Here is a 15,398-nt window from a genome sequence, read left to right as displayed (position 1 = left end):
AATTGGTTCTTTAAGACACATTAAATGTCAAAAGTCAGGAGAAAATAGGATTCTTTTAAATGAGATACTAAAAACATTAGCCCAGTGCCATGTGAGTCACAATATGTTGTGGTTTATCGAAAATTCACATTCAACAGGAATTCATCTTTAAACTAAACAATTACAACAAACTACATAGAAACATGTCCAAAACAGACTCACTGTCCACCAAACAACTGCATTCCCAGCAGAGCAAAGACCACGATGAAGAGGAAGAGCAGGAACAACAGACTGATGATGGACTTCATAGAGTTGAGTAGGGATACCACCAGGTTCCTCAAAGAGTTCCAGTACCTACACACACAACCACATGAACCACAGCATTTATAAGATCTAATCAGTCTGAAACAGCCACACAGTCCCAGTGACTGACTTGGTAACTTTGAAGATCCGGAGTAGTCGCAGCGCCCTCAGGACACTGATACCAAATGAAGCCCCAGGTTTGATGGCAGCCCAGACCACCTCAAAAATACTCCCAATAATGACCTGCACACACAAGCAAATAAATGGCACAGGCATATATTGACACATATATTGGGTAAAAATCACTGAGGTTACAAATCATATTCACATGCAGTGACAAAGTTCCCAGCAGTGCAGGATGCCTCACCCCAAAATCAAAACAGTTAAAAGAAGAGTGGAAGTAGCTCTGGGGTCCAAGGCCGTACATTTTCATGGTCATCTCAGCCAGGAACAAGCCCAGAAACACAAACTCGGCCAGGTCTTTCCATGGAAATGAGCAAAAACACTAGTATTAAATCTGGTCTTCGTGGGATTTAAATACTTGATCCAAGTGTAAATTTGCTTGGAGCTGATGTGATATGCTTATGTTCTCTGAACAATATTACACAGGGTTTGCTTTAGGATAGATGTGGTTCTCATACAAATACATATATAGTTCTGTCTCATCCACTTATGTAAAAAAAAACAAAAAACAAACTTGTTGGTATCCCTGAATGATCATTGAGACTTTATTAGACATGATGTGCTACATTATGTTTCAAAATGAACCTTAATGAAAAACGTTCCACCATGTCTGACCGAATTATGGAGATGAACAAAAACATTCTGGAATTTGCGATGCAAGAATAAATAAAAGAAATGTAACAATCAAGAATTTACTGACTGATTTCAGTCTGACCTGCTGAGTCTGATTTCCTTTCAAGAGACAAACTCATACAAGTTGATCTATGTGACATTTTTTAATTCAGCAAACTAATTCAAAACACTTTTGACCTTAGAAGAAAAATGTGCACTTGATCAGGATAATTACTTGTTGAGAGACTGACAAAATTATCCACTTCTTTATGGAGCAAAGCGTTTCTTTTTAACATTTTTAGTGAAAGCCAATTCAAATGCATCATGTTGTTAGCTGATGCATACAAACCTACAAATAACCATTTAGAGCCAATTAAGGGAAACTTTGACTACTTGCCAGCTAATTGGTTTATCACTATTGAGTACAAGTAACGTTTACATTCTGTGGTACATGGCACTGAAAAAGTTTATTACAATATTTAAACCATTATAGAAATACAACAGATCTGAAGATCTTCTAACAAGTTTTAACCAGAGGAGTTTGATTTGTAGTTTGTTTTAAAGAGATTCTGGTGATGAGAAAATTATCCTTTTAAAAACAACTTCACATAATGTGTGGTTAGTAGAGTCAATAGAATCTATTACCAGTCATTCAAAAAGACTTAACTGACTCATTAACATGTTAACTGCTACTCACATAATGCATATGTAAGCCACTCTGGCTGGTCATAGTGCACTATAGCTACACACAGTGTGTTGAGGCCAACAAGACATAATACAGTCCAGTAAAACGTCTGGGATTTGACCAGGTGGCGGATGGTGAAGCGAATTCTCTTCTCCTTCCTCCTCAGGTAAGACGAGCTCTCGTTCTTGCTCTTCACACTCGCTCGTGCAAATGGCGACCCTGGGGGGGCAGTAGGAATGAAACACACAGAGATGCCAATAAAGTTCACAGGTCTCACACACCAACCTAGCTGAGTCTGTACAGAACTGTACAGAACTGTGATAGTTACTTTTCTGAATGACACACTAGTGTGCTTGAAGTTGATACCATCTAGACTAAGAGGAAATTTCTAGTGCATCTCGATAACACCATCATGTCGGACTTCTGCTGGGAGACCTGGCAACGAGGTTCATGGTCCTGTGATGTCATCGCCTTTCACTCATGTCTTTGTTTTGTCTGAATGTTGCTATGTGCATACTTCCCTAATGTGCGCTTTCCTCTTTTCATTACTTGTTAGAAATTGTGGAGTACTTACTTACTACTTAACTCAGAAAAGCAATTAGAACAAACTTAGAATCCAGAGACTCACTATTTAGACCAATTCTATACTTTTCAGATTATTCTGGTTTATTAGTAATATTAGAAATTGTGGAATACTCGTTACTTTAGAGAAACTGTGGAGTACTCACTATTTGGACCAATATTGTCTAAATATTGGTCCAATATTTTAGATTAGTTTTTGGTAAATCCTTGTACTAATGACGTCAGTCCGCAACAAAGATGTACAAGTTTGAGGTTCCACCCTGGATTCCTTACTGCATATCTAATCCTTCTTTCTGTGTTCTCTTTAATGTAAAGCAATGGTTAAACAAACCACTAGTGCCACATAATCTAAAGAAAGTACTGGAAGCTACAAAATATGTCTCAGAAAAGAAAAGAAATCCTTCAAATATATATTTTCACCTTTAATGGCACTCATGTAAAACTCCAGCAATATTCTAGGAGCATTCAATGTGACAGTAAAGTTTTATTTCTGTCTTTTATTCTGTATGGCATTCAGAAGGTATGCTGTATATATTCTGCTCACCAACTGATGAAATGTCAGTGAAATGGTCCTCCCCTTCTTCTGCATTGATGAGGTCATTCTTACTCTTCTTCGTTCTTTTCAGCACTGCAAAAAAATGGAACCAAGTAATAATTTCCTGCTATGACATTTGATGCGTCTCACGTAGGAAGGCTTTCTGCAGGTCCTTTTGTCTCCTCATAACATCCAATTTAAAAATACTCTTTAATAACAGGTAGATCAGCTCACTGTATTGGTGCATTTATTGAATAAACATTACAATATAATTATTTTATGACTAAAGGTGGAGGATCACAAGCTCCTCCATTTTTAAATGAATGCTTTGGTTGGCTTTGTTGAACTGTGATTTGATGTGAGGCAGTCAGCCTGTGCTGACGGCAGCCCTCACCAGAGTTGGGGTTATGTTTCCTTTTGTACCACGCTCCATCCAGAGACTTCTCCTCAGCGTTCTTGTCTTCTTCAGCCAGCATCACCTCTTCTGTAACACATTTACACTTCATACAGTTTCCAATAAAATACTTTCCTGTATACTAACTTTATTGTGTGTCTGTGGCTGATGTATGTGTGTATGTGTGAGTAACCAACCTGCTTTACAGATCCACTCCAAATAACCAGTCAGCTCTCTTTCAATCTGCTGCTGTCGACGAAGCTTCAGGAATTCTTGCCTCTTCTCCACACGCTCCCTTTCCTTTGCAAACTCTCTTTAGAAATCCCAGAAAACAAGAAAACACACAAACAGACAAGAATGGTTATTAAATTTGGAAGAAAAATAAAACCAACAAACTAACTATGGATCCTGGAGTTCTTAACTTCCTACAGTGGAGGAAAGTTTTTCCAGTTTTGCTCACCTAACCTGAGAACCAGGCTCAGCCATTAGTGACTGAGCCTGGTTTTGCTGGAGGTTTCTTTCTGTCAGTAATTCTGTGAGTATTTCCTTCCCACTGTGTCCACATGCTTACTGAGGAACAAGGGTTGGTTTTCTTGAATAGGTAACTTTTTGGGGGGTTTATAGCTAATTGAAATTGATTGCATTATATGTCAATATGGTTGGAATAAGACATCACACTACAATGACTGAATTTCACTACAATGAACTGAACTAATTGAACTAAATTTTGACCCATTTGGATTCTACATAACCAATCATCTTTGTCTTGAAACTATATAAATAAAGTGACCTGAGCTGAGTTTACAATAGAAGTTGTGTATTGTCATGTTCAATGAGGAGGGAGGGAACTGAAATATGAAGGAGATTACAGAGAACGGAGGAAATGGAAAAAAGTTCAAGATGGAGAAGACAGACTGAGAGACGGAGCATGTAGAAGGAAAGAGAGAGAGGAAGCCAGTCCTCTCCAGTCCATTCCCACTCTCTGATTGGTGCGTCCAGGGGAAACCTCTATCCTGCATTGCAGTGGATTTCTGCCTCACTTTGTGTGAGCGTGTGTGTGTGTGTGTGTGTGTGTGTGTGTGTGTGTGTGTGTGTGTGTGTGTGTGTGTGTGTGTGTGTGTGTGTGTGTGTGTGTGTGTGTGTGTGTGTCTGCATGTGTGGGCCGTTCTCAATCTAATTTTGTGGGCACCATCTTCATGTGTGGCTGCAGGAGTGTGTGTGTGTTTCTAGGAAGATAGTTTCCAGTACCACACTCTTCCACTTCCTGACAGATACTCCTCAGAGTGAGCACATCACACTGCCTTTACAACAAATAGGACACTTCAACGCTTCCACTTACACACAGCCCACAACGTTTTCTTTCTCTGGAGCTATACTGACTGAAATGTCTGTGGTGATGACACATGGGTGCATGTGAGGACAGAAACGGGAAAGGAATGTTACCATGGTAGAGGATCAGACCAGGACACAGAAGATCTGGTCTGATGAGTCATGATTTCTTTTACATCACATGAACAGCCTGGTCTGCTTACCTGCTTCCCCACAGAAAGAAAACAGGTAACATTCGACATGGTTTGCTGAACCTTGGATTGTTCTGCACATATGACTGCTGCTTTCATATGTACTCCCTATATATGTAAAAATATTCATATCACTCGCAATGGTTTCTTGTGCTACATTCACACAAGCAGACACTGTAATACTCCTGCTCAATTCTTAATAAAACCCTACAAATACTGAGTTTTACAGAACTCAAGCAGAGAGTTCCTGTTACTGGAAGCAGGAAGCAATCACATCCACTACTGCCCATGAACTCAATATTTTTCACTGTGGTTTATTTTCACTGTGATAGAACTAGACTGATAAAATGTATATCATATCAAAAAGTCAACTATCAAGAATAAATCATATTGTTACAATCATTTCATAAGGAGTGGTGAAAATGTTCCAGTTCAACTTTATCAGGCAGATCATGTATTTGAGAGCCGGATTCTACTGTCTTAAGGGCCAGAACTGTAGAAAATGATACGAAACAACAAAAAGAAAAAATAAGGAATTGATTGAGCCATAAGATTAATTTTTTACCAAGTATGCCTGAAATGTTGTGTTTGTTTCAGTCCCAGCCAACAGTTTCATAAACTAAACATAGTTCTAATCTGCACAGAAGTGAAGATGAGTGGAAATACATTCCTACGTACATGATTATTTGGATTTAACTGACACATCAGTCCTTGGCCTGCCTACACCAATGGGATTATAGCTTTGTGAATGTCCCTGAGGGCCCTGGGGGTCTAAGGCCTCTGAAACCTGCATGTCTGTGCCCCCACACTCCTCGCCCTATAAAGATCAGATCATGGCCTTTCAACAGAGACAAGGCCCCTGCAGGGCCCAGTCGGACAGCATCATTGACCTTCACTTCACCAGTTCAGTGTAAATCCTTCTGACAACTTCCACAGAGAGAACCGGAGATCTGAGCAACAACAGAGAAGAGGAGGCAGGTGAAGGCTAACTACCCTCTAAGGCTTCCATACAGTATCTGTTGATGAATTACAATAAAAAATGTATGTGTATATCAAATGATTAAGAATAATTCAACCAGTTAAATGCATAAACATTTTAAAACGTTATTTTGAATTTGCAGATAACTAAACTTTTGTTTTTCAGACACCCGTGGACGGAGGAAGTTGGACAAATCAGATCTTCTAGCCTCCCTCATAGTCTCACTCATTGTAAACAAAGAAGTGCATAAAGCTGAACAGCAAAACATTTATATTTTATCTCTGTTGGGAGCAACTGAATTAACATAAATTTGCTCTTCACATTTCTATTAAAAGATGAACATGAACATTTTCAAATGTAACCTAGTGAACAGCTCTTCTCTGCTTTTAAAGCAAATCTCAACAAAATAAAAAAAAAACACCCACAAAATAAAAACAAAAAATGCTTAGACAGCAAAGATGCAATTATTTTCAAACACTTGATCCAATTTATTAATTTGTTCCAGATTAGGTTACACATTATAAATGTATAACCCTTATAATGTATATAAAGGTTATACATTTAAAGTTTGAGTAATGGAGTAAACTTTACCTGTTTTAAATTGTTTCCTCCATAACCCAGAAAAAAGGAAACAATGCAGATGATGTTGGACAACAGATTTTACATTTGACTGCAACTACATTTTTAGATCTTACAATACACTTAATCAGTATGAATTGTATTTGATTTTAATGTGAGTTTAATGCCATGTTGATTAAACCAATGGCTTTAACTTCAAGTCTTAAGGACCTTTTCTTTGGCAAAATTAAATTCAAACTGAAAATAAATAAGTGATAAATTCTTCAAGTATTATAAACAGTTCTCAGAGGACAAAAAAATAATAGCTGTAATACATAAAAGAAGCTTCCTGCTAAAGAACACAAACCTGAATACTGAATACTGAAGATTCTGTTCATAAAACATTATCTTCATATTGTTTTACGTTAGTAAAAGATTGTGTTTTATGAACATTATTAAACATTACTTTAATGTTACTTTTTATGTTGATAATAAAGTAATCCTTTATTATGAACAGTATGAACAGCAAAGTAATGTTACATAGGACAACAAAAACATAGATGTCTCATGTCCATGATTCAGTGCTAACGGTTCTGACACACGGTTATCTACCTTTGCTGATTTGATAAAGGAGCAGAATGACACTGAACAGATCTGAACACCACATGCAGTCAGCCACAGCTCTCATGAATTAATCATTAAATTAACATTTCAATAAAGTCCTAATATTTTATTGGTTCTGCCACATATGTGGAATTCACCTAAATTAGTAAGAGCAAGAAAAGTGTAAACCCTGGAGGAGAACGTTCTAAATGCTGGATGTCAAAAATCTACAGAACATTTCTAAGTGCAAATGTTTCAGCTGCCATCACACTCTTTCTTTGCTGTCTATGCTGTGATTTAGACATGTTACCTGTCATGAGGTAAAGAAGAAGATTTTGTGGAACATCAATTCCTATTTTATATTCTGTCATGTTTATGTTGCTATGCACACAACTTAAAACAACAGTCTGCCAGTCCAAAATCCTAATATTAGCTAATGAGCTGAATAGTGCGAAGATTGACTTGCTACATGGGATTTCTTATAAAAGGGGATTAAAATAAAATGGATTTTGATTGGTGTAGAGGTCAAGTAGTTTGGCAAATGACAAATGAACAGTGCAGTGCAAGGTCTGCACTGCTCATCTGCAGATTTTATCCTTGCAGACAGTTATGAGAAAAAGCAGAGAATATGTAACTAATGTGTTTTCAATTACCTCTATAAAAGGGTAGTTTTATACCAAACATGCTCTCAACCAAGCATGTTTGGTTGAGAATTTTTTTTTTTAAAAACCTGCTTGTATTGTACAGAAGAAGAGAGCCCTCTGTTCAGGTCTGTTTGCAGTCCGTACTCACCCTGACAGCACGCCCAGCACCAGGTTGAGCATGAAGAACGACCCGATGATGATGAGAGGGATGAAGTAGAGCCAGTTCCACATGTTCCCAGAGGCATCATTGGCCTGAACACAAACACACAGACACAGAGGTTTAATGACTCGTCCCTATCATTACACTTAAAACTATTTTCTATCTGTATTTACATATATATTAACTATCCTAAAACCATGGTAGTCTATGTGTCTATGTGTCTGTTGCTAGGGCTACGGTTAGGGCATATTCAACCTGGAAAGTCTCACAAACAAAGAGAGTGGGTATTAGAAAGTTTAATTGACAAATCAAAGTCTTTGGCGCTCGGACCCAGGAGGAAGACGTGGCGATGAAAACAGAGAGAATGAGCCACTGTCTATGAAGATTAGAGACGCTTCCCCCCAGGGCCCAGACACTGCTGGTGGAGAGGATGCAGAAGATACAGTGATGGGTAAGAACTAACTCCATGGGTGTGTCCAGTCATCATGCTGTTCAGCAGCAAGACGGGTTCAGTGATTTGGTGAGAAATGTGTAAAAGTACCCGCCAATAAAGCAATAAACTTTCTGAAGTTGCTGGTTTGTAAGTGCACAGAAACAAAACCCTTAGTCATGCCCTGTAGTCTGAAGGGATTAAAATACATGTGCTTGATTGAATCATAAATTACATAAAATATGAAAAACTTTGTTTGATTTGCTGTCAGACAGAAGGAAAATAAGTATTTGTGCTTTTATATAAAGTATGTAACTGTCATAGATATACAGGCTTTCCAGTAGAAACCTGCTAGGAAAATGGATACTGCAGCACCTGAGCATCATTTATAAGCGAGTTAAGCAGGAAACAATCAATTACTAATGTAGAACATGCAACACTGAAGCTTTTTTTCTCTTTTTTGAGAGAGATTTCAGGACATGCATGGTATTGCTCTCAGTTGCTCTTAGACTGGGATTCATTATCTGCAAATCTGTATTCTTAAGATAAATCTTTGATAATTATTTCAGTTTCAGTGTAAATATTTACATCTCATGAATTTGGAAATGTGGTATGTCATTCAACCTGATTTGCCAAAGACACCATGCAGATAACAGTGTTAAAGACGGTATAGCCTGAGCGCTAAATAAGAAGACCTGATCTGATCCGATCCAAAGACATCAAACCACACATCTGGAACTATTTATCTCAATACAGATGTTTTCTGTAGTAAAGCTCACATTGTACAGGATGTCCACCCATCCTTCCATGGTGATACACTGGAAAACAGTGAGAATGGCAAACAGGATGTTGTCAAAGTTTGTGATCCCAAAGTTAGGTCCAAGCCAGTACTCTTCACAGATATTCCCTTTGCCACAGGTCCTTGCTGGAGGTTCAGGTCCACAAGGGAAATCTGCCACCTGCTCGTCTATAACCATAAACACACACACACACATATATACAGAGTTAAACACACCAAAGAAAAGAAAGTCCAGATTTTCACATTGGGTCTGTAATAAAGAAATTATTTGTAGCTTGCAGCTTTGAGGCAGATCAACTTATGATGACTAAAAAGCTGACAAATTCAAAAAAGACAGATCTTTTGGGATATTGTCTGTCTGCAGGTCCCACAATCCATCAAATGTGACTCACTGATATGCATAAGAAGCATAGGAGTGCCTTTAAACAAACAAGTATTATAGCTGGAAAAGCTACAGATTCATCACTTTAGTTAACACTTAAAAAAATTCTCCTTTCAAACTGATAAGTGTTCAAGAGGGTCATGAATTTAGATGAAACCCTATTTGTGTTGATCTTGCTTACTTGTTCCATTCTTGAAGCATGTTCGATGAAATTTGCCAATGTAGAAGTCCAGGCCAATGATAGCAAACATGAGAATGGCGAAGAAAAGCAGCATTCCGATCTGGAGCAGAGGTACCATCGCTTTCATAATGGACTTCAACACCACTTGAAGGCCTAAGAACAAATATGACAAACACCTTAAAGCAAAGCACATTCAAAGCTTAAAAAAACATATTTAGAATATTTTATGCTCTAAAGTTTTAAGTTGGTCGGACTTCATTTTCTCAAGGTGAATGCATAATAGGAAACAGGCTGATACAAACTAGAAATATTCTGATTTAGTTGTAGATAGTTTTGCTATCTGATGAAGTTAGCCATTTATAATATCTATAAGTTGTTTAAAAATTAAGTTAGAGGAAAAGCAGGAGGTGTAAGAGGCTACTACATGAATGAAGCATGAATAAAATATGACTGTTCTGTGCAAGGATCTCTCCTGGTCCTATTACAGACTGAGGCTTTCACTTACAATAGGTGATGGACTATAGCTTAGAAATTGGCAAATAAACAAGAATTTTCAGTTTAGTGGTTAAGGTTATAAGTTAGTTCATGGTTGCAGCGGTAATATGTGATCTTTTTTTTAACAGAAGTAAGCGATTTTTTACTCAGCTGTAAAAATTATTTTCAAGGTAATGAAGGACACATTTTGTGAAATGTGTCCCCTTTTGTAGGATACAGGGAAGTGCTTTTGTGCTTCCATCAAACCTTTGGCGGTGGACCATGTTGAGCAGGTCAGTACGGATGTGCTCCTGGTTTTTACCAGGGGCAAGTTCAGCTGTGCAAACTTGCTGGCTTGCACAGACGTGTTACTAGTTAAGCGTCAGAACGCTGGGTCCAAACCAACGGGCACACGTTGGGCAGGTCCCAGTTAAATTTCGTCACATTTATATATATATATATATATATATATATATATATATATATATATATATATATAGGGAACACTCAAATAACACATCCTAGATCTGAATGAATGAAATATTCTCATTGAAAACTTTGTTCTGTACAAAGTTGAATGTGCTGACAACAAAACCACACAAAAATCATCAATGGAAATCAAATGTATTAACCAATGGAGGCCTGGATTTGGAGCCACACACAAAATTAAAGTGAAATGTTCCCTTTATTTTTTGAGCAGTATATATATTTGCATACAATGGCAATCTGCAAAATTTATCAGTTGTTGTCATCATCAGCCTCAGTATCTGAAAACTTACTTGGAATGCCAGAGACTAGTTTGAGGGGCCGCAGGACTCTGACTGCTCTCAATGTTCTCAGATCAAAATCAGCCCCTACAGTGGCCAGGATCCTGCATACACAAAAAACAGTCAGATTTACAACCAGATGTTTCATATTCCCCTGACTCCATTACGTTCCCAAACAAAATGACCGACATATTAATATTACAAAGACTGTGGTATACTTGTGCAGTTGCTGCTCACATTTACACCACTGCATCATAAATGACAATGAAAGAGAAGAAATAATCACCACAACTATCTAATCATTCTTTTTGAGATTTACAAAAAACAAAAAAATGGACATTTAAATTACAGGAGACTTTGAAAAACAACAGACATCAAGACCCATTTCACATAGCTCCACCCTGAAGTGGATAAAACAGCTGATTGCACCTTGCTGCCATCAACAGAAACAGTAACCTGAGGTTAAAGTTTCCACCTAACATTGAAAAGGTGAGGATAATTCTGATAGATCTGAGATTGTGAAGCAGAGTTTACAGAGGGGGTTTTTATGCGGTGTCATTAGATGCAACATCTGATCTGATCCCTCTGACCTGATGTCTGGACACCCATTGCTGGACATTTTCTGATGTTTGCTCCAAACAAGAGCAGTTACACTGATCTGTAAAAGAATGTAGTAGGACAGAAGGTGGAGTTGTAGAACCAGGTCAAATTGGAGACCTTGCCAATCCAGTGTCTAAAGGGTTGTGCGTATGAACCATTTCTTGGTTTTCATTAATATATTCAGATTTTGGCTCTTTATTTAGAGCTGTGTCTTTGCTCAGTCCTCAGGAGCCCTTTCTTTTCCTACCCATCATTTGTTTGTTTTGAACAAAACAACACATACATCAGAACTCACCACACTGTTCACACATCCACTTGTGAGCAACTGTGCCAGCAATCATAAGTTATGATTTTTGCTCTTTGCTTTTATGAATAATGTTATCTGTTGTGGCAAGCTGTGGCAGTGAGTGATGTCATAGTATTGTAAACTAATTAAGAAATTGTTAATGCGATCACCAGAGTTTACAGCCATCAGCCCTTGGTGTAAATGAGAGGCTTTCAGTGAAGAAAAAGTGATGTGCTTAGAGCATTGATTGTTGGGATGAGCAGAGCCACCCTCCCACCTCTCAGTTTGATTATTATTTCATCTTATCCACAGATGATCCCATCACACAGGTTCTGCACACCAAGGCGTTTAACCATTCCATGGTTCTGTTCTTTGACTGCTCTTCAGCTTGTAGCTCTAAAGGCTGAAAAATTGCTTTGGACCAACAAAGCCTACATCTTCTATTTGTTTCACTCAATAGGTGGCAGTAAAACCCTTTTTACTTGTTCCTTGAACTTAAAGTTAATGTTTTCTCATCAGACTGATGTTTCATAATAATATTAACCATAGGTCCGTTTGCTGCACAGTGTCGTTTCTTTCTTTTCCTTTGTAGCTCAGTGTGATTGTGTTGGTGCAGCACCAGGCAGACTGCAGGAACGATGCATGTTATGGACCAAAGCAGACAGACAGCAAAAGGAGCAAGAGAAGGAACGAAACAAAGATATACTTAGGGAGGGGGATCCAAAGCAAAGACCATTTAGAGTGTTGCCATGGAAACAAAGGAGACTAATCTCATTAGAAACTAACAGCCACAGGAGAAACACTGGAGAAGAGGGAGAACACAACACTTTCTCACAAATATCCCTTCAGTAGAGGTGGGTAGTAACTTAAATAAAACAGGACTGGTAGTAGTAGTTTTACTGCGCCATACTTTGCACTTCTACTTGAGTCATGTTATTTGGATGTAATGTTTCTCTTACTTGGGTACAATTTCAGGCTGCTTAGTGAAGCTCCAGCGGCTTCACTAAATGAAGGTCAAGCAGGTTTTGATCAAAAATGCTCCAGACAGAAACAGACCTACAGTTTATGTTCAAGTCTTGTTTGCACACAAGTTTCTTTGTTTTAACATTATTTTGCTGAGCCTGCTGTTCTGTATGCAGGTACAGTGAATTTACACTGAATATTGTCTAACATGGTTCTTCTGAATGAAATAGTTATTTTGTAGCAATGCTATTTTATTCATTTTTTAAAACACCAGAATTTGCACATTATTTTGGTCTGTGGTTATATCATATTCACAAATTTGATCGGTTGTTAACAACCAGTCAGTCAGTATTTGAGCATCCTTTTAACATTTTCTTTTGCTCTTACTTGAACTATTTTCTGGATGACTGTTTTGTACTTTTGAGTAAATATACATTGAAGTAATTGGAAGCTCATCATAAATAAAACACCATCAACAGGAAAAGAAGAAATCTTAATCATTTTTACACTTAGCTATTATAACGGTTTCAGATATGACTTAATGTTGTGTGCTCTGGATAAAGGAAGACAAACTAAGGTTCTCCGTTTCATGTTTCTGACCATGGAGCTAAATCTCAATGTGTGCTTCACAGACCACTGAGCAGGTGGAAACTGTTAGAAACACTGGACAGAATGAAACAATGCTTTCTATGACACACTCACTAAGGTCCAAGCATCTGTGATCTGCTAAAGATAAACGTTATGGGTGGATCTGATGAGACTTGACTATTAACTAGTTTGTTTTCAACAGCCATCCTAGTTCCAAGATTCCTGCCTCCAAAGCTACAGAAAGCCTCAGCTTATTGCATGAGTAATTATCACTACAGAAGGCAAAAGATAACTAAGCAAGTGTCACATGCAGCAGAAGCAAAGTGCTGGAAGCCATGCTAAAGCTAACAGACCTTAGATATAGCAAAACAATCAGAGGTGTTATTACACCAAGACAAAGCTGTGAAAGCGAAACCGAGCATTAAAAGCATATGTTGGTGCTTTAGGTATAAAAGGGTGAGCTACAATAAAATGATTTAACACTTTCAGTTTGTCAAAAGAAGGTAGAGATTTAAGCAGCAGGAGGGCACAGCAGACTGTACTGCAGATGTCAGTATGTTACCAGAGCTGTGAAGACTGGCTGACTGACATGGAACCATGGAAATGACCAATACTCAAAGCAGGCTGAAGGGTGTGGTTCATAATAGCTACATTATTATATTACTGTTGTGTTTTCAGTGAGCAATACTTGGTTTGCAAAGGAGTGTTTGTAAAACAGGAGTTCTTGGTTAACCTAATGAATTCCCACTTTGTAAGACTTTGTAACATCCTGCTGGATGGAGTCTCACATCTCCTGTCAGAGGTAACAGTGATCTCACAGAGAAAACTGAAAGAATAATTCAAATTTTCCTGTTTAAACCTAGATGACCAGATGACTGTGTGGATAGTCTGAGGTCCTTCTCACTGGTTAGGCAGCAGGCTGCCCAGGGCTCTGAGTGTTGGAGGAGGTGCTGTTTTAAAACAAAACAAAAATTAAATAAATAATAATAATAATAATAATAATAATTTTGGTAATCATAACAGTAATAATGTACAGTTGTGACCAGCAACTTTTGATCTTGTTCTGTGTTGTGTCGTTGACTTTACAACAATCATGTAGCAACAGTGGAGAGGAAAAGCTCCCTTTTAACAGGAAGAAATCTCCAGCAGAACCAGAACTGGACTCAGTACAACAGAGCACCTTCACATACCTTTCTTCTTATACTGTTGTACAATAAGTTCTTTTTCATGAGTCCTCTCTGCAAGGTACAGCTTCAGAACCAGGAGTAGCAGAGTGGCTCAATGGGTAGAGTAGTTGTCGTGCATCAGAAGGTTGTGGGTTTGATTCCAGCTGATGTGCCCCACTGCAATGCACTTAGCCCCAATTTGGCTACCTATTGGTTTATGTGTGTCAATTAGTGAGTGTGAATGTGTAATTATACTGCTTTCAGTGGTCAGTATAGCTAGAAAAATGCTGCATAAATTGAATCCATTTTCAATTTAAATGAGCAAGTGATAAACTACTCAGTAGGGGATAAATAAATGATTGGGAGATTTCTTCAGTCATTTTGCTTTTTGTGTAATAAGCTTATGAAGCAACTGAACTATGAAACACATATAATGAAGTGTAAAATCAGCTGTTAAGCTCCAACAGAGCAGACATGTATAGCATAGCTAAAAGTGAACTTAAGCTGAAGAAGGGAACACAAAATAGCTCTCTCTCTAAACACAAAGCACAACGTTGATTGTTACAGGATGTATGCTGTTGTACTTTGGTCTCAACCCTTCTAGTTTTGTTGTCTGAATTAACCCCAGTTTTGCAGTTGACTGTGTTCGCCAAAAGCAAAGTTGTTTCTGGTTTTGGTTCAGTGGGTGGTGCAGGCTGCCTAGACAAGGCTCACAGTCATACCATTATGTCTGTGACAAAGTAAAACTGTGACTGCAGAGATAAAAGTTAACAGATGGTGAACCTTCAAAGACCAAATATTATCTTTATTTCTTCTAACAGAACATTTTGATGAAAATATTAGAAGTAAAAAAATAGACAGCACACTGACCACAGGAACTAAACCACAAAACTTTTGTCAAATTACTTTTCCATTAATAAAGGAGCATGAAGCATGCCTCAATTTATGATGCAGGAAATGCTGTTGCACTCATAGAAAAAGGGACAGAAATGGGTTCACTTTGGTCACCAGTGACCAAGAACACA

The 15,398-nt window shown here is 38.0% G+C and overlaps 1 protein-coding gene across 17 annotated transcripts in view; it reads right to left on the bottom strand.

Moving 5' to 3' along the window:
- The window catches only part of cacna1ba (calcium channel, voltage-dependent, N type, alpha 1B subunit, a), a 70,964-nt gene that overhangs the window by 43,046 nt on the left and 12,520 nt on the right, over positions 1 to 15,398 (bottom strand). For 10 of the 17 annotated variants that reach the window (XR_001662807.1, XR_001662808.1, XM_016674140.1 and 7 more), the window contains exons 4-14: positions 10,783 to 10,874; positions 9,530 to 9,682; positions 8,947 to 9,134; positions 7,726 to 7,829; positions 3,471 to 3,586; positions 3,274 to 3,363; positions 2,889 to 2,972; positions 1,775 to 1,990; positions 650 to 762; positions 413 to 525; positions 202 to 333 (exon numbers count right to left, since the gene is read on the bottom strand). Coding sequence is in view for 15 of the 17 variants with exons in the window: in XM_016674140.1 (XP_016529626.1) it covers positions 202 to 333; positions 413 to 525; positions 650 to 762; positions 1,775 to 1,990; positions 2,889 to 2,972; positions 3,274 to 3,363; positions 3,471 to 3,586; positions 7,726 to 7,829; positions 8,947 to 9,134; positions 9,530 to 9,682; positions 10,783 to 10,874 (1,401 nt within the window). In the remaining 2 variants the exon portion in view is untranslated. The remainder of the gene's footprint in view (positions 1 to 201; positions 334 to 412; positions 526 to 649; positions 763 to 1,774; positions 1,991 to 2,888; positions 2,973 to 3,273; positions 3,364 to 3,470; positions 3,587 to 7,725; positions 7,830 to 8,946; positions 9,135 to 9,529; positions 9,683 to 10,782; positions 10,875 to 15,398) is intronic. The other 7 variants (XM_016674141.1, XM_016674152.1, XM_016674153.1 and 4 more) reach the window with 1 other exon arrangement.

The sequence above is a fragment of the Poecilia formosa genome, unplaced genomic scaffold (genome assembly GCF_000485575.1).
Source record: "Poecilia formosa unplaced genomic scaffold, Poecilia_formosa-5.1.2 Scaffold91, whole genome shotgun sequence".
NCBI lineage: Eukaryota > Metazoa > Chordata > Actinopteri > Cyprinodontiformes > Poeciliidae > Poecilia > Poecilia formosa.
This window is presented reverse-complemented; position numbering and strand designations above follow the sequence as displayed.